Below are 24,223 nucleotides of genomic sequence, written 5' to 3' on the forward strand. Positions count from 1 at the left end.
GACTGGAGATTTTCGACGAAGGCAGAATCAAGGCTTTCTCCAAGTTATTTACAGTAGGTATAGAGGTGCCGGAAAAAGCAAAGATCTGCATCCTGTCTAGCCGACCACCTTCCAGTTGAAGCCTCGCAACCACGTCCCCACCACTGAGCCTAGCGCTCCTTGCTCGCACCAGCCGTCAGCAGAGCTCCCCGCGTTCCGGCTGACTGAACGCGTGATAGTGAGAAAGGGAGCCTCCCTCGAAGCTTCGCGGCGCTTCACTCGCCTCGCTACCCTCTCGTGAAAATAACAGAAACCAAAAAATAAAAGAATGAACTTCCTCTTTCTGGCCGGCCTTGAGCTGAGTCATGGCTGTCAGTCTTCCAGGAGTGAGCATGTCCTTCGCACATGAGCGCGCAGACAAGCCGGGTAAACCCAGACTCTGAGGCATGCCCCTTCCAAACATGCCATCATTACACTTCCTTCGAACCGGAGGTGCCACAGCGTTCAGAAGACTCCCGCAAGAGGAAGACCGACCACCCAAGATTGGTTCAATAAAAATGCTTGTTTCCCCTCCTACCTCTACTTGTGCTCACAACTACACCAAATTGATTACGAGAAAAGTATGGTGGAACACAAAAAGGACTTCAGAGAGCCCATTTTATTAGTGAATTATGCTATTTTCGAGTAGTTGGTTGAAAGGACATTGCCTGTGCGCGTCTACTAGTTACATCAGACAGAGGCTTCAAAACAGCCCACGTGATTTCTCGTCAGGAGACTCGGAATCAGACTTGCATCGCTGAGCAATGTCTTTCTGCAGTCCCTGTACAACTCCTTCAAGAGCTTCGATGGACTTCATTTGCTGGTGGACAATCTTGGCGTCTTCTATGCGCTCACGTTTGCCCGCCCTGTCCATACTCTCCACCTTCTCTAAGAGAGTGTAAAGTGTCTGAAGTGCCTTCCGCTGAAGGTTTTGCATCTCGGCTACCTCGGCACCAAGTTTCTCAAGGGCTGCAGGATCACCGGCGGTGATATTGCTGCGGTGAACCTTGGGCGCTCGCTGATACATCCTGCAAAACACGCGTTAAAGTGCAAGTGATTACGTTCCTTCGATTACGTTCGTATTGGTTTCGTGTGCGATGGCTCTCATATTAAAAAATCAATAACTTATCTGAAGACGAGGAGGAGGGGGTACGATTGTGGGTCCACAGCATCACACAGATTGAGCCAATGCGCCATTGAATCGCGTGAAAGCAAATATCACCCAGCTGCGTCCTTGAGCAGTCATGAATCACGATGGATGCAAATGAGATAAATAATAACGGAAATTTTAGTCTTAAAAGTCAGTGTCTCCATTTGAGATGCGTGCGCTCGGTTTCGGGGGCGGCAGTGGATTGACGTCATAGCTGTCACACGGTTTCTCCTCGGTTTAAGGTCAAAGTCGCGCACACGGCAAAGAAGCTACGGAGCGGAGTAGTAAAAGTTTGCGTTTTCAAAAACCATGCTTTCACATAACATTTCGTGCTTAGCAATGTTAAACAGCCAGCCATTTTTTTTGGTCAAAACATCACTTAAATATAAGAATCACCTCTACTTTGATCGTTCTCTATTCTACACCTAAAGCAAATTTCAATCTCTAGCTCAAATATACTGGCAATACCACCCAAAATATGTTAAGTTATTTTGCCCCAAGCCTAAGGAGATAGACATGTAGCTCATACAGCGCTTGCAAAAACCCTGAATAGAAAAATGTAAATTGGTTTTTATGGAAAGAAAATGGATCAGTAACGCCTGAGACCTCGCTAGACGCCTGAACCGCGCCGAGGTTGGAAGGAAAGTTTTATGGTTTATGGGGGCTTAACGTCCCAAAGCAACTCAGGCTATGAGGGACGCCGTAATGAAGGGCTCCGTAAGTTTCGACCACCTGGGGTTCTTTTGCGTGCATTGACATCGCACAGTAGACGGGCCTCTAGAATTTCGCTTCGATCGAAATTCGGCCGCCGCGGCTGGGATCGAAAAGAACAAAGCGATGAAAAGGTGCCGTAGTGGAGGTCTCCGGAATAATGTTGACCACCTGAGGATTTTAATTTGCACGGACATCACACAGCACATGGGCACCTTTCCTTTTCGCCTCCATCGAAATGCAGCTTCCGCGGCCGGTTCGAACACGAGAAATCTGGCTCAGTAGCTTCGTGCTCTAGAAACCCATGATCATAGTTAATACCTTTCGCAGTCGTGTATCAACTCTGCAGCGGCCATAATTTTGGTAATGGCTGTTTGTCTCGACTCGACAGACAGAGGACAAGACGAATTCAGTGTCTTTTCGAAGCACATCTTTTGGGTTGGGCCGTATCTGAAACGAAAACAAGCATGGCAGTTTTTCTCGAGGAAGGACACAAAACTTGCGGTGTAACAACTACGATTTAGAAGAGAAGCTATCAGCTCTGTCATAAGTTTGCAAAAATCTTTACTTTCCGATTAATTTCCAAAAGAAACTATCCAGAGCCTAAATAACACCACAGGTCTTTCGAAATAATTTTATTCACTGTAGTTTTCCAAAGTCCCGCTGGCACCTAATGCAAAACCGTCATGCTGTGCAACAAGAGGAAGTCATTATTCCAAAATCTAGGATACCGCACTCAGTTAACAGTAACTATTCATTAAACTCGAAAGTTTGAAGGCCAATAAAGGCATCTGTGGCCCTCACGACCCCCATGGAACCGCGTGCAGGGCTGTGATTCACGCGCACTGGGGTCTTAATCTTGATCGCAGTCAGAAGAAAAGAATGCGCCTATGAGTGCATGGGCACGTACATGTGCATGATAGCAACGACCATGCTAGATAAAGAAAGAGCAAGCTGATAAAGAGGGAAATTTGTGCTAGCGCTGTTGGCACATGGCTACGTTTTCGCGAAATTGTCCATTCTTGCTGCCCCGTTCCGCCGCTGCGACATTACTGAACCATTCCTTAACAATTCACACTCTTCTTTCGAAACAGTAGAAAAATTTTCACAACACCGCCCTCAACTTCTTCACGCTGCCGGGCACGGCTGGTACATGGCTACCGCAGCACAGTTTTATGATAACGGGTACCACCAGCTTCTCTAAGGTGTTCGGTAGGAGCGATGCCTTTACAAAGTGTCTGGGCTGCCCTCTAAGATGTGCGTACGTACCTAAATATGATCATGTAATGGCGGATGCGCGCGATACCACAAAAGTGATGACTGCTGAGAGGAGATGAGAAGGAAAATGCGGTACTATTAAAAAAAATTTTGAGTGTCCCGTCCAATCCCTACAGCAACAGTCTAACGGGGTCAAGCATCTAAGCAGACACGGTATGTGCATGAACTGCTGCTCCACACAGATCCCCGTCAGTAAAACACGTTGATGTGATGCTGGCATAGGCTTCTTTACTTCGAGCTGCGCTGATGGTACGCGCTGTATATTGTTCAAATGCGTGCGTAAGGGGCTTATTTGTATAGCTTAGCCTTGGCCTAACGGGAGGGCAGGTGGTGTTCTCCGTATCACCGCTGTATTGTTGTACTCGTCGGACCGGTGTCACTGTTGCGCCGTTGCTTGATTTTAATAAAGTGGCGCATCAGCTCGTGTTTGTGGGAGCGCTGCGCGTGAGTCTGATCCGCTATAATTATGATTATGACACACACTATGCCTCCTCGCTGCTCTGGCAACAGTATCATGTCTAATATATTCTGCCTACAAGCTGTTACGGTCCCATGCTCGTGTGAGTGCCATTTCTGCGTTTGCGTGCGTCCGAGATGTGTGAAACAGCCGATGGCGGGCGCTCTATGCTGTACACGAAAAGGATTGGCCAAGCTGTAGCAATGGCTGATAGCAGTTTAATCTGCTCGAGCATCAGAGCAGACACAATGGTGACATAAATATCACGTGGTATGTACAAGCAATGAGAACACGAAAGCAAAAAAGTTGCAGAATTACGACCAAACAAAAATTGTACTAGCAACGCAACTGATCGCATATTTTACGGCTTTTTTGTGTTATGTGATGTGAACTGTCTCCGAACACTTCGACTTTTAGTTTTAAGACACTGTGACCACCGTTGTCCGCACACTTATCTATGATGTTGCCGCTTATAATGAATGGCGTTTTATTATATTAGTTTTAATAGCTCATTGAGCCTTGCATCTGTTATCGACTCTCTTAACCTTAATTCTAATTTTAGGGAGATCTTTCTTGCGTTATTTTTGTCAATCTGCTTTCATTTTCAGCCTCATCATCAAACGTCCAGCGGCTTTGTGCCGAATGATAATGTAGATTCATAAAAATTACCCGAGTAATTAAACAAATCCCATTATCCGCCTTTTGACTTTGGATAATGATCCTCTTATGCACACCGCAGCTTTAAACTCTGAAGATTAGTCTGCATACGCCACACTAAAAAAAAATAGTTGTGGTTTAACTCCATGCTGAACCTGGATAGCGCGCGAAAGCTGCGCTTCATCGGGCAAGCAGACGCGGCTTAGCGTCGGTAAGGTTGACTGCGTTCCGCACACTGGATAGGTTGCGTGCCCAGTCCGCTACCCTGGCAGGTGACAGTTAAAGTAATGGTTGATCGCGAGAGGTTGACACGCAGTGAACGCTGCGGCCTATTCTACCGCCCTCTACCGGCGAATAGAAAAGTCATAGTTGAAGTGGTGCGACACAGCGGTGGATCACATATGATAAGGTCTACAGCCGCACGTCATTAGGCTCACTTGGAGGTTAAAGGGCAACGCACGGCGAAATGAGGTCTACCTAGCGTAGTGAAGATTTCGCTGCAAAAAAATAAACAAATCACTGAAGAAATGGCTCCTCAAAATTTTTTTCGTGAAGTTTGCTGCGGCACTTACCTGCAGAAAAGTTTCTCGTAGTCTCTGTCAAACTCAAATTCACCATGTTCTTCTTCCATACATTCGCGCATTTTACGTGGGTCCGGACATAACCTTACTGTTGTCACGCCTGCAAACGAGATTGTAATAAAATTAGTTTCGGGGCTTATTTTTCATGATACAAGGACACCGTGTATCCTGCGAGAAAGATTGTTTTGTAACATAAGACAGGCAGTTTTCGCAAGTCCTGTAGGACCACAGCGCCAAACGTGGCGATGCGAATGCAGCCATGCAGAAAGCTCTAACACCAATGCTGACATGCTTTCTGTGATGAAATTTCATTTTAATTTTTGTTTTACAGACTTGCCCAAAGGCCTTATCGTGAGTGCGCGAAATTAATGCTACACTCAAAGATCGTTGGAAACAACTGCGCGTTAAAGCTGTAGCCGTGATACACTTTGGTGAGTAAGCAACTATGCATTAGCGGCAAGTTTGCGCTCTCATCTGCCGCTTGAGCCTATCTCCAGAAGAAACTGCACATGCGCGGCACAAGGCGGATACTCGTTTTCAACCAGTGCGGTCGTGGAGAGGGAGTGGAGATGAGGCGCACAGGCGCACAGATGCCTTGCGAACAAGGGTATTAATGTTTGCCAGTTCCTGGCATCACCTTGTTAGAGTCACTCCCGCTTCCTGTGGGCAACTTGCGCTGAAGTTTGTGGTGCAGTATGCAGCGCCATAACGCACTGCCTAGCGAGAAGAGCAAGCAGTTTTGGGTAGTACTGGATGGGTGCGTGGGTGGATGGATGGATGGATGGATGGATGGATGGATGGATGGATGGATGGATGGATGGATGGATGGATGGATGGATGGATGGATGGATGGATGGATGGATGGATGGATGGATGGTAGGAGCGTCCCCTTTGAAACGGGGCAGTGGTTGTTGCCACTATTCTCAGTTTTTTTTCATTTATTTTGTTTACTCTGCTGTAAGTTGTTAATACAATTCGCCATTTCCTTTAAAAAAAACGTCTTCCTACACTTTAAATCTGATGTCACCTCTCTGCTTTTGTACCACCAATCCTCCAATCGCTTTTTGCTAATTTTCACCGCAGATTTATTTACATGACTATTGTTATCTCTAAATCCTAAGGCCTCAGGAAGAGTGACTGTGCCTGCATCGACATCGGGATGGATACCATCACATTTTAGAATGAGGTGCTCTGTTGTTTTTACAGATTTACCGCACACAGCACATGTGTCATCTTCTTCGTTGAATTTCTTTTTGTAGCTGCGCGTTCTAAGACACCCTGACCTAGCTTCAAAGAGGAGGGCACTGCCTCTTGAGTTATCATAAAACGTTTCCGTCCTGATCTGCCTTTTCCAGCATCGATATAGTTCTACACCATGCTTCTTCTTCATTGCATCTATCCAATTTTTACCTTCGGCGTTTTTAACCAGTCGTTTAATGCTCTTTCTTTCTCCTTCCTTGCCTCTGGCAAACTTACTGGCCAGCTTTCTAGTGCGTTTCCGCCGCTATGTGTCAACGCTCTTTCTGTACACGTATTTAAATACCTTAGCTGCCCACCTGTAATCATCTAGTTTCCTCAGGCGTTCTTCGTATTATACTTTATTACTCTGAGCTTTCCGTGCTTCGAACGTTGCCCAGCCCATATCCCCCTGTACTGCCTCGTTTGTGGTTTTCCCGTGGGCACCTAGTGGTAATCTTCCAACAGTTCTCTGATTTACTTCTAATCGCGACTTAACTTCAGCCCTTAAGCATACAACCGCATTCCCTAAAGTAAACCCGGCACCATTATTTCTTCCCAAATACATCTGAGGACTTCATACCTGTTGTACCTCCAAAATGCCCTATGTTTCATTATCCCGGCATCTCTTCGCCCTTTTGCTATGAGAGACTGTTCGTGCTTTTTCGTGTACATATGCCCTTTGTTTACCCATACCTCGATATTTTTGTATTCGGCCACTCGGGCTATTTCATGACCTTGTATTGTAAGCTCCTGATCAGTTGTACCGTTGAAAACCATCACACCTGATTTAGTTGTGCAAAAACTGAAACCTAGACTGTCTCCTTCGTCTCCACAGCAATTCGCCAAAGTTTGCAAATCTTCCTGGCTATCTGCTAACAGTACAATATCGTCCGCATACATTAAACCCGGTAGTCGTTGCTCAACAACCTTTCCGCCTAATGTGTACGACAGATCATAACCTAGATTGCTTCCTTGTAGCCTTCTTTCCATACTTATCATATAAAACATGAACAGCAGCGGTGATAGAGGACAACCTTGCCTTAATCCGTTGTGTACCTGGACAGTTGTTGTACTCTTAATTCCTTCCCCCGTTATTTCAACTCCATTTTCTCGATATATTTTCTGTAGAAAATTAATTACCTCGTGAACGACACCGTCACCTTTCAATATGTTCCACAGGAGTGCCCTGTTCACGTTGTCGTACGCACCGCTTATGTCCTCTATTAATACTTTTCAGCGCCACCTTCGGGCGCTTTTATTGGCGTGAGCCTCCGCGCTCTGTCGAAGGCGCACGTGCCGTGCGTCAGCTATCTGGGCTACGCCGAGAGAAGCTAGGCAATGAATGCTGTCAGCCAAACGTGGGTATCAATTCGCGCAGAATGTGTTCTCGCGTTTGCAGCGGCCCAAGCGACTGACAAAAGCAGTTTTCATACCCGACCCCTCAATGCCCGGCATGCCCGGCCAGAGCCACGGACGAACACCTTTTGCGGCGCTGCCCTGCTTTTGACGTGGTGCGGGAGCGAGCACTTCAGTCCCTGGGTGGGCACCGACCTGGCACCTTGCAGGAATGGGTCGATCCACCATTACACATCGGATCATCGGACGCACTCCGGCTCTGGCGGGCTTTTCTCCTATACTTCAAGGAAGAAGAAGGGCCTGGCCGTTTCTTCGCAGAGCCGACCACAGGACCACCCCATTTCGAAGAAGAAGTGGAGACCGGCCCTCCTCCCCCTCCCCCACCTCCACCCCCATTAAGCCCCTCATTTCTGCCGCAAGGCTAGGCCTATTTTATGCAGAAATAAAGACGCTTTTAAAAAAGCAGTTTTGAGTCACCGAATGGAACGATTGCAGTGCACTTTGGCAGCGCCGGTTCCCCATACGCCTAACAAAAGGTAGTTCACATGATGCCGCCCTTGAGAAATAAGGTAGTTTTAGATGGTTTCAGCGAGTTACGTTCTGGAGTGAGGAATGTTTTGGCTAGCGAGCGAACGTTCGCCGTCAGCTTGCAGCAGATTGGTGCGTGTCCTTGTTGGCTCCGGACTAATTTAGGCCACTTGTGGCACGTGCCATCATCAGCACGCCTAACATGAACGCTCGAGCACGTGTCTTCAACTGCCATTAGCGCCACTGGGCTTCGGCTGCTGGGTCTAAGACAATATTAGGGTGAAAGCAGGGCACAAGCTGTTTCCAACCGCTCAAACACACCATGCAGCATGGTCTCGCACTCAGCGCCCATCGCACAGGGGCTGTAATATATATGAGCGCAGGACGCGCAGTGGAGCGTTCGTGTTAGCGGCTTGACGGCTGCAGTAAACCGACATCCCAGATGACAGGAGGGCTGTTTTGCTTTACGCTCGCAATGAAATGCCGCTGACGTGGAGGAGATTCAGCGCCGGGACCATGCGATCGGCAGTCAGACCATGGCAGGTTGAAAACAAGCGCCGGTACTTCGAGCTACATGATTGCATAGAGCTAGCATGCTGACTCGAAACAGAAAGCTGCTGCTGCCCTCTCATGCAAATTCCTGATGACCGCAATGACAGCCACTGCAGTAATGCCACTTCATAGCCGTCCATTACTCCGCTGAGAGAATACGTACTACTGGGGCAACAATCTTCTTCCTGCGAATCTTTTATGAGGTCACAGTGCTCACAAATATAGAAATTTTCCCGTTAGACAGATATGAAACATTTTTCTGCAATAGGTTGTTCATTTCGCACCTCTTTATGTGCAGAAAATCTTGGTACTGTCGTGATGACACGATACAGCCCGTAGCACAGCCGCCGGCAGATCGCCCTATAGCGCCCGGCACAGCCATGTGTGCGCGCATGTGAGAGCTGGATTCACGGCCGCGGACTTGGTCTTTAGTAATGGCTCTGACGCTACTCGTTGCAATTTATTTCTTAATTTAGCGTATTTAAAATGCCTGCAAGGGGGAATTACATGAGGGGTGTGTTAAGGATGGATAGCGTGCCAACAGTAGTCAGTGCACAGAAGAAACGCACTTTTTTTAAAGGAGTACATAACGTAGGCAGTTACTCAGGATTAGCATGGATCAGCGGGATACTTAATGCAGTGGCAGCCAAACATCTTTTCACGATTTTTAAATATTGTTTGCGAAAGGAAGTGCCTTGAGCAAGAGGCTTATGAGGATATGGTGTTGGAACGAGATCCCATCGTAATACCGGTATTTTCGCCTTCTGTGTATCTTACAGAGTAAAACCCCTGAGATATTACCGAATTCATGAAACAACATTCTGAATTTCTCGTAAAGTGAATCTTATTATGAGCTAAATTGTGAACCCCATGGACTGTTCCTTTCGACCGCTCAGCACACTGATGTTAATGAGACCTCCGAGTTCGCAAGCAGGGCGCAAATTGCTCGGCGCATGCATGCATGGAAGCACGCAAGCAGCAGATGCTCAAATTTCCCAACCATTTTTAAGAACGGGCGTCATTTAATGTTTGTTAATAAAAATTACCCCGTGCATGAATGCCTGCGTCTATTGCTAGACACATATCTAGAAATCCCGGTTTTGTGAGCACAAAGCTTATTCACGAGCAAAATTTTAAGGGATGCCCGAACACCCGAACAGGTGGCTGACTCGTCGGACATGGGTGCCACAAACTTTTGAAACCGTATGGCTCAGTATTCTTACTTGAACTTTTACCAGTGTTGGAACCTTTAAAAAGTGCCCTTTTCAAATTGAGTTTCTGAAAGCCATTATGTATTGAATTTAGGCTCCGCCTTTCGAGTTAACTGCTAACTTTCGGTATTTACCCTTCTGCTCTGGTTTTATGCCATCAACTTCGGTAGCCACACTCATACCTTATGGGTGGTGCATATCGCTACCTGCGTAATTGGTGCCGATTCGCCGTCCGCGCAGCACATGCATCAACCGCCGTACTGCGCAACTTGCAGCGAAGTGCTATTGTAGCGAATACAGCGCCGAAAAAATAGGCACGGGATAGGTTAGAACCATTACGGCATCTAGAATGGAGTGCGCTTCGGACGGCGAAGTAGCCAGTAGAAAGGGCGAGGAAAGGTTGCAGCTACAGGGATCTCAGCAGATAACTTCAGAGGCTGCGGTTTATCAGACGGCGGAAGAGCGTATAATAAAATTGTAATGGAAGCTATTAATTAAAATTACAATGCATACAAATCACATAAAATGTGTATTTAGGTGGGACTACCTCACAGAGAGTTTGGGACCTATTCATGGGTCGGGGCCCGACGATGAAGCAATGTTGCTGTGTAGCCCGGTTGCCGACCAGGCCCAGTGTTCGTGCTTGGAGCGAACAAGGTAATAAATGCTGCAATGGCGCCTGATGGCTCACCTTTGTACGCTTCTTTATCACAGGCCAAAGCGCGAAGCGCTCTGTAACCTTCCTCTCTTCGAGTGAAGTTGGCTTTCACAGAGTCGGGACAGCGGTCGAAACCAGCGTAGCATGAAGACGTCTCGTTAAAGGCACTGTAATCAAACAAAAATACAGCTAAAGCATCGTGCACTACTGAAGTGCCCCAAGGTCAACAGCATAACTATCATCACACATTGTGCGATGAAGTGAAAAACAAAGGAGCCCTGTGGTTATCTCTCCTTTCTTGACGCCTCCAATAATGCATTAAGGGCATCACTACCGCACCAAGTCCGCTCAAACCGCGCGTTTCAACTGTGCGTTGTCATATTACAACTGTCACGCAATAGAAACAGGTATTATTCTTCTAATAACCTGAATTCAAAACAAATGTTCGCCGTTCGAGACCAGAAACGCGGGAAGGTTCTTTCTGTACGGACAGCTACGTATATTGCGCGTAACACACCATGGGCGACATATGTTGCACGCCGTCCTTCCCGGGTGTCACAGAATGGGACACGTAACACATACGCCGCTGAGCGACGTGAACTCATGAGCGTGCTGTGTGCGCTAATTCGGCAGCAAGTGATGGCTATTCTGGTCCTCAATCCTTGCCATGTACGGCCTTGGCGCGGCGTTCTTGACTACCTTTGCTATGCACTAGTTTCTTTGTGGAACACGAACCGCCATAAACCACCCTTACAGCGGTGGCTGTTCGGAACGAGCGTGACCTCCCTCGTCGTGCTGACAACTACAAACGCAGTGGGGCGATGATGAGGCTATGTCGCTAGGTAACCGAGTTTTCGACCGGGTCCCTGTGTTCATGCTTGGAGCTCAAGGGGTAAGAATGACGCTTCGCTCCTGTCTCCCGCGTTGTCCTGAATGTTTTAAAATTATCAGGTTCATGCTCGTAGTGATTAGCATTTATTTGCTTGCTCAAGATTTGATCAGTTCTTTTTTAATCCCCATGACCACAGTTTTGTTTTACTGACTTCAAAACTGTTTTTTCTTGATTACTGCTTTGTTTTATTAACATAATAATCAATTGTGGCCTTTGTTTCGTTTGCAGACTGTTTTATTTTTATTTTCGTTTCTGCATGTCAGCGCTGAGCAAATATTTTTGGGGGATTGCAGTACAATAAATTAATAAATCTGTCAACATGTCGATTCTATAATATTTGCCGTACCTCACATTACAACCGTGAGCTGGAGGCGCTGAGATTTTGGTTTTTCTCTAAGGTCACGAAACACTATTCTTCATAAAGTCTTAATGCGGAGTAGTTGGCTCATGTAAAAATAAAGTAGGACTGCGCAAATAAGACAAGGAGAGGAAACATAGGAACGAAAACGACGCTACGAGCCGCCGCGGTGGCTGAGTGGTTACGGCGATCGGCTGCTATCCCGAAAGACACGGGTTCGATCCCGGCCGAGGCGGTCGAATTTCGATGGAGGAGAAATTCTAGAGGCCCGTGTACGGTGCGACGTCAGTGCACGTTAAAGAACCCCAGTTGGTCGAAATTTCCGGAGCCCTTCACTACGGCGTCCCTCATAGCCTGAGTCCCTTTGGGACGTTAAACCCTATAAACCAAACCAAACCAAAACGACGCCACGGGAGCAAACTTCCAACTAACTTTTACAGGTTACACTTACAATTACTCATTGCAGGCGGCACGTAACAGCCCTGTGTACGTAGCTAGTTATCAAATTTTTCGAAGAGTGTGCTGCAACTACTAGTGATGTTTTCTCTGAGAAAAATTTAGCATCTTTTATTTCGCAACAAAAAGAGGCGCATTCCGGACAAAACAGCGCGAGTTTGCTATTTACACAAGACTGGCAACGCACCGGAAAGGGTTAACAAGACGCGAAAAGCTTTCCGCCACCTAGTGCAACAGTCATAATATTAATGGCGCCGTTCAAGGGTGTTGTTTTGAGCGAGACCAAGGTTCCGTAAATAATATAAACAGCAAGTGAACAGGCACAGAATCTTTCATTATAAACGAATAGGCAAATAGGCATTAAGTAATATTTGTCCACACAGTGAACATGGAAGCAAATCTTCCGCCATTTTCATACAAAAAAATCTAGGAGAGCACTTAAGTCGCCTCTCGTGCATCAAGGTGAACGCCTTGCTGTCTCAGTAAAAAGCCGTCGTGGCGCAGTGCATGGAAGCGTCCCCGTATCGAAAGCCAAAGACCCTGGTGCGATTCCCAGCCTCGACCCTTGTTTTTTTTATTCACGGCACTGATGACGTCAATTGATTGACAGCTAAAGCGGGACACTTTCTGCGGATGGACGGAAAACGATCTGCCATGTAAGGTAATCGCCTTAAAAGATCCTCCCATATTATTTATTTTTGAATTTGTGTCATCATGCGCACATTGGAAGCCGGAATCGATTCAGTGATTCTCAGTGCATTCAGCTGAGAATTTCTGGCATTTCTACATCACAGTTTGTGCCTAGTCAGGCACAGCGCGAAATTTTGTGCATGCCTAGAAAACTTCATTCGTTGGTGTTTTGCGCTTAAAAAATAACAAAATGGCTTTCATGGGGCCTGCATATGCAAGTTAGGCGGAAAAATATTTCTTTTCAGTCGAAATTATCGGCGTCGCCAGAAAGGGGTAATAGCAGGCAAATCCACCGCCGCCGTCAATCTTCTACTACGACGCGCACATAGCTGATAGTCGTCGACGGCAACTATTTCAAAAATTTTTCGATTCTCAAGCAAGTCACCCATCAGTGCTTTCATTTTAAGTAAACGCGATTTAACTGTTGCACATTTCATTGAAAGAAATTCCTACTGCAAAAAAGCTTCACCGGGCCTCATATTCCACTCATCTCACCAGTTTTCTTTTTCTGAAATGAAAATGCCCAACAGATTCGTTCTTTCACATAAAAATCTTTCTTTTTTTCACCTTTTCTAAGAAACATTCGATTACTCACCCATTAAAATGGGTGTGACGGCTCATGCATGCAACACCTCTTTTGCAATCGTTTCCTTGACTTGGGAGGCTCATTTTTAGGTATGGAAAGAGAGATGACATTTTTTACACAGTTCCCGCGCACAGCCTCCATCCGAGGCAAAAGTGAAATGAAGGAGCTTACCTGCAGACCTTGGTGTACGCGTCTTCGCTCAATGTGTTCTCACTGCCATGCTGAGGCGCGTAGCTGTAGAAAATTTCGACGTACTCAGTGTAGCAGCGGGTAATTTCCTTTTGGGTGCATTCTGTCAGTTCCGGAGTGTCTGGGGTGCCTGGAAGAAAAAAAATTATTATAGGTGTACGCGACGGTTCCCAGTAAATATTATCAGGTATGCATAGCGTTTGTTCGTGTATATCCTGTCTGAGGGATGGAGGAGCGACAGGTAATTTGTTTGCTTGAGAACATCTTATCACGCATCACAAAACGGAACTTCTATTCCGAAATTGTGGCGTTTCGCGGGCAAGTTTGCCCAGTGTTTTCACAAGATACATATAATTTTCGTATTCATCCAGCCATAATGGGTAATTTTATTTTAAACACTTAACTTTTTCGTAAAAAAAAAACTGCTTTACATATTTTACCTATTGGCATACTGATACTGATTTTACTCAGCTGATTCTACTGGAGCAACAACATACGCTAATACCTACTACCCCTTGCCGAAAAGGAAAATACTCTTTGAGAGCACGGCTCCCTCTTCATTCCGTGCCAGGGTATAACGATTTCATAAGGACTAAAATTACCCGCGTGGTGAATATATTTTTCGGTTCAGGCAATATTCACTTCATATTCTAATTCATCCGTAAGGAAAAAAACGAAATAGCGTTCGTGATTCCGGCATTATCAAATTCGTACTGGCTTCGGCCGTTCAAGAAACAACATCAAAAAAACGCTCTGTGCGAGCTGTACCAGACAGATATTGTTTTCATTATTAAACGGCACTTTATCGCTTCAATCCGGCTGCACAAGACATAGTCAACTGACTCTTCTAAACTTTATTTCATAAAAGCACGCAAATGCAGTTTCTTTTCATTCCGAAGGCACCAATTAAAGAAAAAAAAATGTGTCATAGCGGAACCGCCAGGATCACCAAAGATGGGCGCATTATTACGTCGGCCACAACGGTATATTTGAACTCATTCAGTTCGCTGCAGAGACCACTTTCCTTAACATCTTAGCTCTGTTCCTGAGGTCAAACAAACACATGCTTCATACCAGCATTCAGAAGTCATGGATCAAAAATTTAGAACTGACTCGGAACACAAACAGTTTAAACGTTTAAACAACAGTGCGAGTTCACGAACCTCCATAAACCCTATCCTCTAGATATAAACCACTTCGATCCTCATCAATTTAAGGCCGCCATCCAGGGAATCAGCATTCGAACGCTCAGCGCATCACACACGTAATGCAGGTCCGTGGGACATTTGGCCTGTTATAAAATAAATAAATAAATAAATCAATAAATAAATAAATAAAAAAAATAAGGGCGCACACATGTGACCTGCGTTCGCAAACGTTTTAGCAAGAAGAGTAAGGAATTATCGGCTCAGAGTTATTAAGCACGTCTCTGTTTCAACGCAGAAGGCTTTCTGAATTGATTTCAAACCTTGCCGTAATTAGGGACCGGTTCTTCAGCATTTGACACAAAACTGCACAAAATAAAATTTTGCATTCATAAATTGCATTCTTTCCTCAGCCGCGTCATAAAAGTGGCAAGACAAGTTGCACAGGTAGAGAAAATCCCACTTGAAAAACGGCTGCTGTAGCTCACCACACAAAATGGAGAAGCACTTCACATACGTTGTGGAGTTCTGCTACGAAGTGTTCAATCAATCATTCAATCAATCAATCAATCAATCAATCAATCAATCAATCAATCAATCAATCAATCAATAAATCAATCAATCAATTAATCAATCAATCCATCAATCAATCAATCAAAAATCAAAAAGGTTTATTCCATATCAGAGATGTCAGGGATGGGAGCCTAGGTATAGGCTTGACGTAGGGTCCCCGCCCCGTACAGCAACTTCATTGAGTACAAGACCTAAAATTACACAACGCCACAGCACTACAGCACCTAATATGCATATCGACATATTTGTTACAGAAAAATGTTATCTTATTTACCAATATACATTCGCAAAGTATAAATACGGTAAATAAACATAAAATATGCATTTGAAGAGAACAGCATATTGTGATGCAATGCGGGATCACGCAGTGGCTCAGGGTAACAGCAGTGTCTAAAATTCGCTTGAAAAATTGAAAATTGCTTTTTGGGGAAAGGAACTCGCTTGAATAAATAGATTTTCTGCCTGCCTGCCTGTGCCTCAGCTAATATTGGATTTATACCTCTTATGCAAAAGGAAAGGGTGAAATTGTGCAATGGGCACAATGTGCAGTGCCTCAAAGACAGGCTTTGTGTCTGCATCACGTGGAATGCTGTTAATTACACGAACTGCTTTGTGTTGTACTATATGAAGTTTCATATTATTGGAGACAGTGAGTGGTTGTGCGCCAAAACTAAGAAGCAATAAACTATAACAATTGAAAGCAATGAACCATACAATAGTTTGCTATGCATTGTGGAAGAAAGTACAGAAACTTTGAAACAACAACAAATATTAGTAGCCGCCATGTCTACGTGAAAATCCCGTGAAAAATTCTCCTGAAGCACGACACGTAGGATTTTAACTCAAGAAGAAATGTGTGTTATTTTATGGAGAACCAATTGATAACATTGGCTATGACACGGACTTACTTCGGGGTCTAAAGAAGGCAGCTTTTCTCTTGTATATGCTAATATTCAGCAGGTTAGAAGTGGACCAATTGCATAAAAAATGGAGGCATCTTCTAGCACCTGCTTCGAGGCTCTGCACACATCGCGATATAATTAATGAACTGGTACAATCAGCGTTAATGACAAAATTCGTGTTAGGATCAATATTCACAATATCTTTACATAGAGACTGACAAAAAGGCGCCCGAATATTATACCCGGAATGATTTTAATATATTAAGATTAATATATTGAGACTAGCGTTTAAACGAAGTAGGATGAAAATGAATAAGGCAGGACACACCTTTTCTCTTTATTATTCCTCGTTTAAGCGCTATTCCTTTTATATCAGCTTGAACAAACAAACAGCCAAACTTTATGCCTTGGCTTGTTTCTACAAGTTTCTTAACAGGGTTTCTATAAAAACACTGTGTTCTCGTAGCATCCTGTAATCATTTAAATTTGTATCTCAGGATTTTAATCACTGCTTCGCACGTGTTTTGTTTCTTTTGCAAGTGGGGCCCTCTTGGAGCGCCTTTTTCGCGCCTTGTGTATTAAGCAAAACAAACCACTGAAAAGCCCGCGTCACCGAAGATTTTCCGGGCAAGAAGCTAAAGACAGCTTTGGAAATGACTCATTGGACACCATTACGAATATTGCTGCGACACCATTTTTTCTACATTCTCTGGTTACCCCTGCAGGGAGAAGTTAATCCGTTTGTTCCCTCTGAGAAAAGCTACTAGACCATCCTGCATCGGTACTGACCATGCTCAGCTCTTTGTACGATGTTCAAGAATTTTTCCGGTGTTTTTTTTTAGTGCCCTCACTAAAAGTTGCTCACCTTTAAGCTCAGCACGGGAGAGAACGTAATATATTGTCACCTCTGCAACCGACACCTTCCTTGGCCGCAAGCTTGACCAATAAAAAGTTTTTAGTTTAACGCTATGTCCTTCTCATTTCAGAGGTCCATTTTCAGTATGATCTGCTTGACCGCTACCACCGAAAGATCTTGTTGGAAAGCCCTGAAAATTGACGCTTTCTGTTACCCTCAAGACCACTTCAGGGCACGAAACATACAATTCCGCTTGCTCTAAATCCTTGCAACGGCCAACACAAAACTTCGAATACATCAGCTTAAGAAATGTTTAATCTCAAAATCTCCTATACATTAACGTTTCTCTTTCAGGCAAGACTTCGTGGTAGCGTCACCATTATCATTCTCATAATCATGAATTTATTTACACCCATATCCCATATATCTCCAATTAAACACTTGTGAGCCTGCTGCGGCGGCTTTATCCCCGCAGGCTTCCTAATCTCATCCACCCACGTGACTATCGGCCGCCCTTGCACGATTGCGTTCTCTTGGAATCCAGTTAGGTAGACTTAATGACCACCGGTTATCTCTTCTTCGCATTACATGACCCGCCCATGCCTAAAGCTTCTTTGTTTAGACTAGAATGTTATTCCCGAGAATAATATACCTTCACTCACTCTGCTTTCTTCCCTACTCCTAATATTACTTGCCATTTTCCTTACCATGGCTCCGTGCGTTGCCCTCAGCTTATGTTCTCCCCCTCTTCGTTAGCCTCTGTTTAGTTACCTCAGTTGCATACAGCTGCTATATGATTCTCCCTTCAGGGATATGCAGACTGCTACTCTTCCCTGATAATGCGAGCGAAATTAACTCCAAGTCATTCTTATTCTGCTATTTATTTCACTCCTTTGGGCGGCATCTGATTTCACTACCATCGCTATGTTGATTCATTTCCTCACGTTTACAAAAATTTCGCTTCTTATCTCTTTTCTCTTGCGAGGATATTCAACATTACTTTAGTTTTCAGCAAGTTCCCTTTTAGACCCAGCGCTCTTTTTTGGTTTAATGGGCTTTAATATCCCAATGCGATTCAGGCTCTGAGAGGCGCCGTATTGGAGGACTCCAGAAAATTCAACTTCCTGGGGTTCTTTTAACGTGCAATATCGCACAGTACAAAGGCCTTTAACATTTCGCCTCCATCGAAATGTGACTGCCATGGCCGGAATCGAATACCCGTCTTTCGGGTCAGTAGCCGAGCACCGTAATCACTGAGCCATCGCGACGGCAGACCGACCGTTTCTTTTTCAAGCTTTTCAATATTGCTTCGCAATTCTGCCCCTGAGTTACTTAGCAAGGCAATGTTGCCAGGAAATCGGATGTTGCTAAGGCATTTTTCATTTAAATTTGTTCTCATCACTTGCCAGTCTAGATCTCTGAACAACTCATGTAAACACATGGTGAAAATTACTGGAGAAATCATTTCTCCTAGCCTGACAACCTTCTTGATTGCGATTTTATTGCTTTCTACCTGAAGGAAAGGTTGCTTGTACGGTTCGCAGGTATCTACATATTGATCAAATGTGTGAATGTGATATACTGTCGAATAACCTTCCCGAAAGCCTGCCTGACCATTCCATTGACTGCAGTCTATAGTGCTTTCCTTACTCTATTTGCGATTACTTGTAGGCCTTGTAGGAAACGGAGGTTAAGTTGATCTCTTAGCAATTTTAATGTCCTTGACGCCCCATTTCTTAAGCCTGAGATAGCGTTGGCGTTGTTCCAAGATTCTGGCACGCCATACGTCAGGATGCAGTGCGTGTCCAGAGTGGCTAGTTTTTCGACCACGGTTTTCTCGACGTCGAACAAATATCTTGTGGTAACTGCTCCACACCAGCTGCTTGCGCTCTGTGCATTGCTTGGAAAGATTTTGTAATTTTCTCTTTCGAACGTTACCGGTGGGATGCCCAATTCTTTTGCACTCGTGCCTCCGACATTATCGTTCTCATTATCTTCTATACTGTAAAATCAATTAAAGATCTCAGACTGCCTTATTATATTATCAATGTGGTCAGTGCCACTGTCCTCTTCGTTTTTAGCCTCTACATGTGAATTTTACCTATGCCTAGTTTCCTGCTGACCATGCTAGGAATAAGTTAATTCTGTAGCACATGGTCGATTCTAGGTCTTTTATACTTCGTTATGTCGGCTACCTTACGCACTCATTAACTCTGACCACGCTGCGAGTACTTCTATATTTTTGGGGCTAGAGGTTTTTTTGCTTTGTAATTTCTCATTCACATCTTTTGTCTTCTGAAAGAGCTTTTCGGTACCTTGTGCGGCTACCCTACCTCCAAATTTTATTGTGCATTCTGTAAAGATATCTATCACGTAACATATAGGCTCTCACTCTTGCATGGTTTCAAACGGACGACGTTCAAGACGTCGTCCTTTTCTCCTCCACGTTAGACCGCCATCTACATCGTCTTTATACGATACTTACCTTCTTCCGCCACGCAGGTCTTGAAATCATCTCAAAGAAGTGCAGCTTTGGATATTGCCATACTAAAGTCCTTATTGCGCCCTTATTTGTTTGGGCGGCTCTTCTGCGCCGTTGCGCACCGTCATGCCTTGTGTCGGCTGTATTCTCTTAAAGACCCTACAGGCCGTCTGGGCCGCTCCGCCGTGAGGTTGCAGGAAGACACGTCAACTGTGCACTACAAGTGCGGCCGACTGCATAAAAACGCTCGCTCTTTATCCCGCCATCCCTTTGATCCTCCCCATTTCCCACACCGTGAAGCCGACGATTGCGTTTTAACCGTAACGTACTTCGTGCTCATCGGCGACGAGCAGTGTCATGACCATATCTGCGCCCCATAGTCCACCGCCTCTGCAGCGATCATTGCGATCTTTCTCTTAACCGATACGCGCTGCGTCACTATTTTTACACAGGCGAACTATGCACCTTGATGGCGCCAACCTCTTGCTCGTCATTCCGACCCAACCTCGTTCCAGCGCCTGTGTTGTGACTGTCTTTCTCTGTCCCTTTGTCCCGTTTTGCGCTACTCTCACTTTCCATGCCTCTAATGATGGGCCCCTCGGCGTGTCACGCACGCGCGACAACGTGCGCAGGCGGCTCTTCTGGCGTGAACTTTACCCTCTGTCCGCGGTTTTGCTGCTTCTTGAGAGCAATTCCACCGAAGGAAAAATCTCCGGCTTCAACCGAGTGGCCATCTTAAACCTATCGACATTCCGACTCACCCATTTTTCTGTGTTGGCCTCGAGCTGCTTGGGACTTTTCCCATATCAGTTTTCGGTTACAAGTGGATTGCCGTCACAACTGGTTACGCTACCCAGTACGTTATGACGCACGCTATGCCAACCAGGTGTGCCTATGATTTCGCTGACTCTCTTTCCCGTGGCGTCATCCTGTTTCTCTACGCTTGTTGACAGCTGCTTAAGGCCGCTGCATGCTTTCTTTATAGAGCGGTTCACGACCTTCTGCGATGATGATCAAGTTCACGACATCCTCAAACGAACGGCTTTACTGAGCGCCTCAACCGCACGCTCACGGACATGTTGTCAATGTATGTTTCGGACCAACATCATGGTTGAGACGTGAGTTTAGCTGCCATTCCTTGCGCCATGATACCACCGAATACTCTCCCACCTATGCAGTCTTTGGCCACGACCCTTTGCAACCCTTCGAAATCGTACTGCTTCATGACGCTTGGCCCAGTAGCGACGCTTGTGACGCCATTGCCCGTGCTGACGCCGTCACCAAATTGCCCAGGGCAGTCTCGACACTTCTCAGATCACTCAGGAAATCCACTAAAATCATCACCACCGTTACCGCCACTACCCTCCCGGCTCCCTAGTCTTGCCCTGGCTCCCTGCGCCCCCGTGTGGTCCTGTGTGAGAAACTACTGCCTCGTTGCATGGGTCCTTACCGCTTCTGGAGGAAAGTGAGGAATGTGACCTACGAAATCGCGTCCCTGCACCCCAGTCTCCATCAGCTGTACCATCCACTAAGCTTTTGCATGTCGCCTTTTTTAAGCCCCATCATTCGAATTCCCCGCCTTAGGACGCTCAGGCACGCGCTTCTTCCGTGCGGTGTGGGGGTTAGTTTTACGGTCCACAGACTCGAGGCGGAGAGGACTTTGTTCTGTCGCGGAGCTGTTGACGACGACGAGGCCGTTGCAGCTAGAGCTGGGGCGACCTGGTTTCTGTGTGCTCCCTGACTTCGGCCTTTGGCGCCTGCTGCTGAGTAAATCCCGTAAGAATATATTGCTTCAACATTAAGGTCACCATTCATGGTTAAAGTGGAATATATCTTCTCTATTGAGAACCTAAGTTCCTCTACTTTCCTACCTTCCACTACCTCATCAATGTGTTCGTCCTATGTTGTTTCCCCCGTTCCCTGTGCAAGTATAGACTAATTCAAGATCTTACCATCCCGTAGTTTCTACAGCTCATTTTATCGCGTCCTCCATATCCTACACGCCGCCATTATGCGCACACAGTGTGAAATCTACTTCATTTGCGGTCTCACTGTTTGAGCTGTTCCACGTCTATTCCAAGTTCTCCCGTGTGGAGAGAAAACGTATTCACGATCCGAAAATACGTCGTTCTTTGAGCATATATAATACCTCCCCTGTGATAATCCTAGAACCTAAGCCATAGTCACCACGTGCCTGGTCTCCTGCCTGCGTCTTGCTTTCCTTGGCATTCATTTGGCATTGAAAGCGCTCACCAACCCATCCGGTTAAATGTGTTTTCCCCTTACTCATTGCAGATTCCGCGTCTGCGTACAAGCTTTAGACCATCCGCTCATTGTCACTAGATGTAGGCACGTAGCCCAGGGCCGTGTTAAATTTGACCGCTTTATTTAGAATAGTTACCATAACTGTCACCCTGGAGTTAATGCCAAACAAATCCTATATACTTATCTCGAAAAATCACATACACGTGCAACTGTTTTCAATTTGTCCAATATTGTTACAGTTGCTTTGACGCCTTATCTTGATGGTTCCTCACCGCCATCAAATTGAGCGCCACCAAGAGCGGCCGGCGTTCTTCTCGACGACAGCCGAGTACAACTGCGGTTATCGTCAACGCAGATTTAGCCAGTTATTCAACACAACAAAGTTTCTTTAGGAAGTCCTTTTTGGTGTGTTCCTGACTACGGTTGACACTACGCGAAAATATTCACAGAGCAAATAACTCCGCGCGAGTCCGTAAAATAGTTCACAACTGATCTCACTACGGAACAATGAAGTGTGCAAGGTAAGCACCGCCTAAATCAGACTGGTTATGTTCAGATAGGGAGTGTTTGGTAATCGCGTAGTTGCCTTTTTCCTCTCTTCCATCTGTCCTAAAAGCCAGTGAGAGGAATGTATGGAATGTCGTGAATACTGTTATCGTTCATGTTTTTTTCGGCGCGCCAGCGTGCCTCTCATTTACGATCCAGTGTAAGTTAATCAGTGCTAGTAAAATACCTTACCATCAGCGTTGCACGCACTTCTACGTTACCAAGTAACCTTAAACTGTGGCTTTCAATTTGACATTAATTGTTTTTGTGCTCCTGAAACACATATTTCCTCCCAACTTGCGATCCAGTATTCCGAATTTGAAGAAATAGCAAACGCTGTGTTTTGCAGCTGTTTTGGAGTAGGATTTTGCCCCAAAAAACTACGTTTCTTACAAAACTTAGGTCCATTCCTTGGTTAGCACAGGTTTGCACTTCACAAATAAAATATTATTCAAAATAGAAAAATGGTCATCAGAGCTCGATTCGATTCTTTTCGTACACACATATACAGTGGCGATGGTTTGTTCGAACATCTAAATTTTGGGCTAATTTGCTGACAGCTGTTTTGATGCCGATAACTATGCTTTAATAATGTGAAGAAATAATCACATGCTATATCGTTTTGCCGCGTCTTCATTCGTTATTATTTGTCAGCTTAACGACATGAGTCTCTTTTCGCTATAAATGTTCTCTGCTGTTGTAGTCAAACGACTCCTGAACCTAACTACAGCGCAAAGCCGAATCATGCCGGTCGTTTCAAAAGCACTTACCTGCTTCAACAGCGATGATGACATGGAAACTCTGCACCAGAGCAGCGGCGAAAACCAACGCCTTGAAGGTGATGAGCTCGTCTGTAGACATGTCTGTTTACTGACCGAAGAAGTGCGCAGTCTCCCAGTGTCCTCGTTTAGTAGCAGCAACCGCAGCTTCTAAGCAGAGTGACGAGATCGCCACACGCTCTTCGCAAGCTTTCCGCACGCCTTGAAAGCGAGCCAAGCAATCATCAGAACCTCACGCTTGTTACGGGTGCCGCCCACATCCGCGTAGGCGAGCGGTATCAGTTCGTGTCTACGCACTTGCGTTTCTTTCAAGCCCAAACATAACGAGCATGCTGGAACCTAGCGACAACATAGAATCCAATACTCTGTGGCATGGCGATAGAGATACAAGGACTAATATTTCCGGCAAAGAACAGGAAAACATTGTGCAATCTCGATTTATGTGGAAGGGCGTGCGTGATTGTGAGAGAAACGTGAACAATGCAGCGAAGAAAAGAAAACAAAATGCCCAATTAAGCGCTGTTCGCAAGATGCCGTGAGGCCACTTCCGCCACGGTGCGGGGAAGGAGTGGAGAAGGAGCACCCTTTCGCCGCGCCGACCCAGAGATGACCGAGGAAAAGAAAGTTCAGTTTTAGTGCGTGGCGTAAAAGAAGAACTCTTTGGTAGCCTCGTCCACCAGCCGCCGTAAACAGTCGACGAATTCATGCAAGCAGCCTGCACGATAGAGAAGACCCTCGACGTCCGGGCTCGGCAGTACAACCGCCCTTCCTTTGTCTGTGCAATCCGTACGAACACGACGACCACCACCAGCGACAACTTGCGGGAAGTGATCCGTGAAATCGTCCGCGAGGAGCTACGCCTACTACAGACATCCTCCTCACAGCCGCAAGCAGCGACTCTCAAGGATGTGGTACGGGATGAAGTGCAACAGGCACTTGGCACCCCGACGGCCACAGATCTCTATGCCATGACCTACGCTGCTGCAGTACGCACTCCCCATTCTCAACGACAACCACTACGTCCTCTCAGACGTGAACAACTTGTTCCCGGACGCTGCTTCCCTGCCCCCGCCCGCCCAGCCCATGAGCGACGCTCAAGTCCCACGAA

General features: G+C 45.8%; 1 protein-coding gene across 1 annotated transcript; it reads right to left on the minus strand.

Moving 5' to 3' along the window:
* Nucleotides 1-600: 600 nt before the first annotated feature.
* Nucleotides 601-23,344, minus strand: LOC144132470 (uncharacterized). Its single transcript, XM_077664904.1, has 6 exons — nucleotides 23,107-23,344; nucleotides 13,550-13,697; nucleotides 10,430-10,563; nucleotides 4,844-4,952; nucleotides 2,201-2,329; nucleotides 601-1,046 (listed from the first exon to the last, which is right to left on the minus strand). The coding sequence occupies exons 1-6, from the start codon at nucleotides 23,195-23,197 to the stop codon at nucleotides 722-724; spliced, it is 936 nt and encodes a 311-aa protein (XP_077521030.1). The 5' UTR covers nucleotides 23,198-23,344; the 3' UTR covers nucleotides 601-721.
* Nucleotides 23,345-24,223: the final 879 nt, after the last annotated feature.

This window comes from Amblyomma americanum, chromosome 5, assembly GCF_052857255.1.
Source record: "Amblyomma americanum isolate KBUSLIRL-KWMA chromosome 5, ASM5285725v1, whole genome shotgun sequence".
NCBI lineage: Eukaryota > Metazoa > Arthropoda > Arachnida > Ixodida > Ixodidae > Amblyomma > Amblyomma americanum.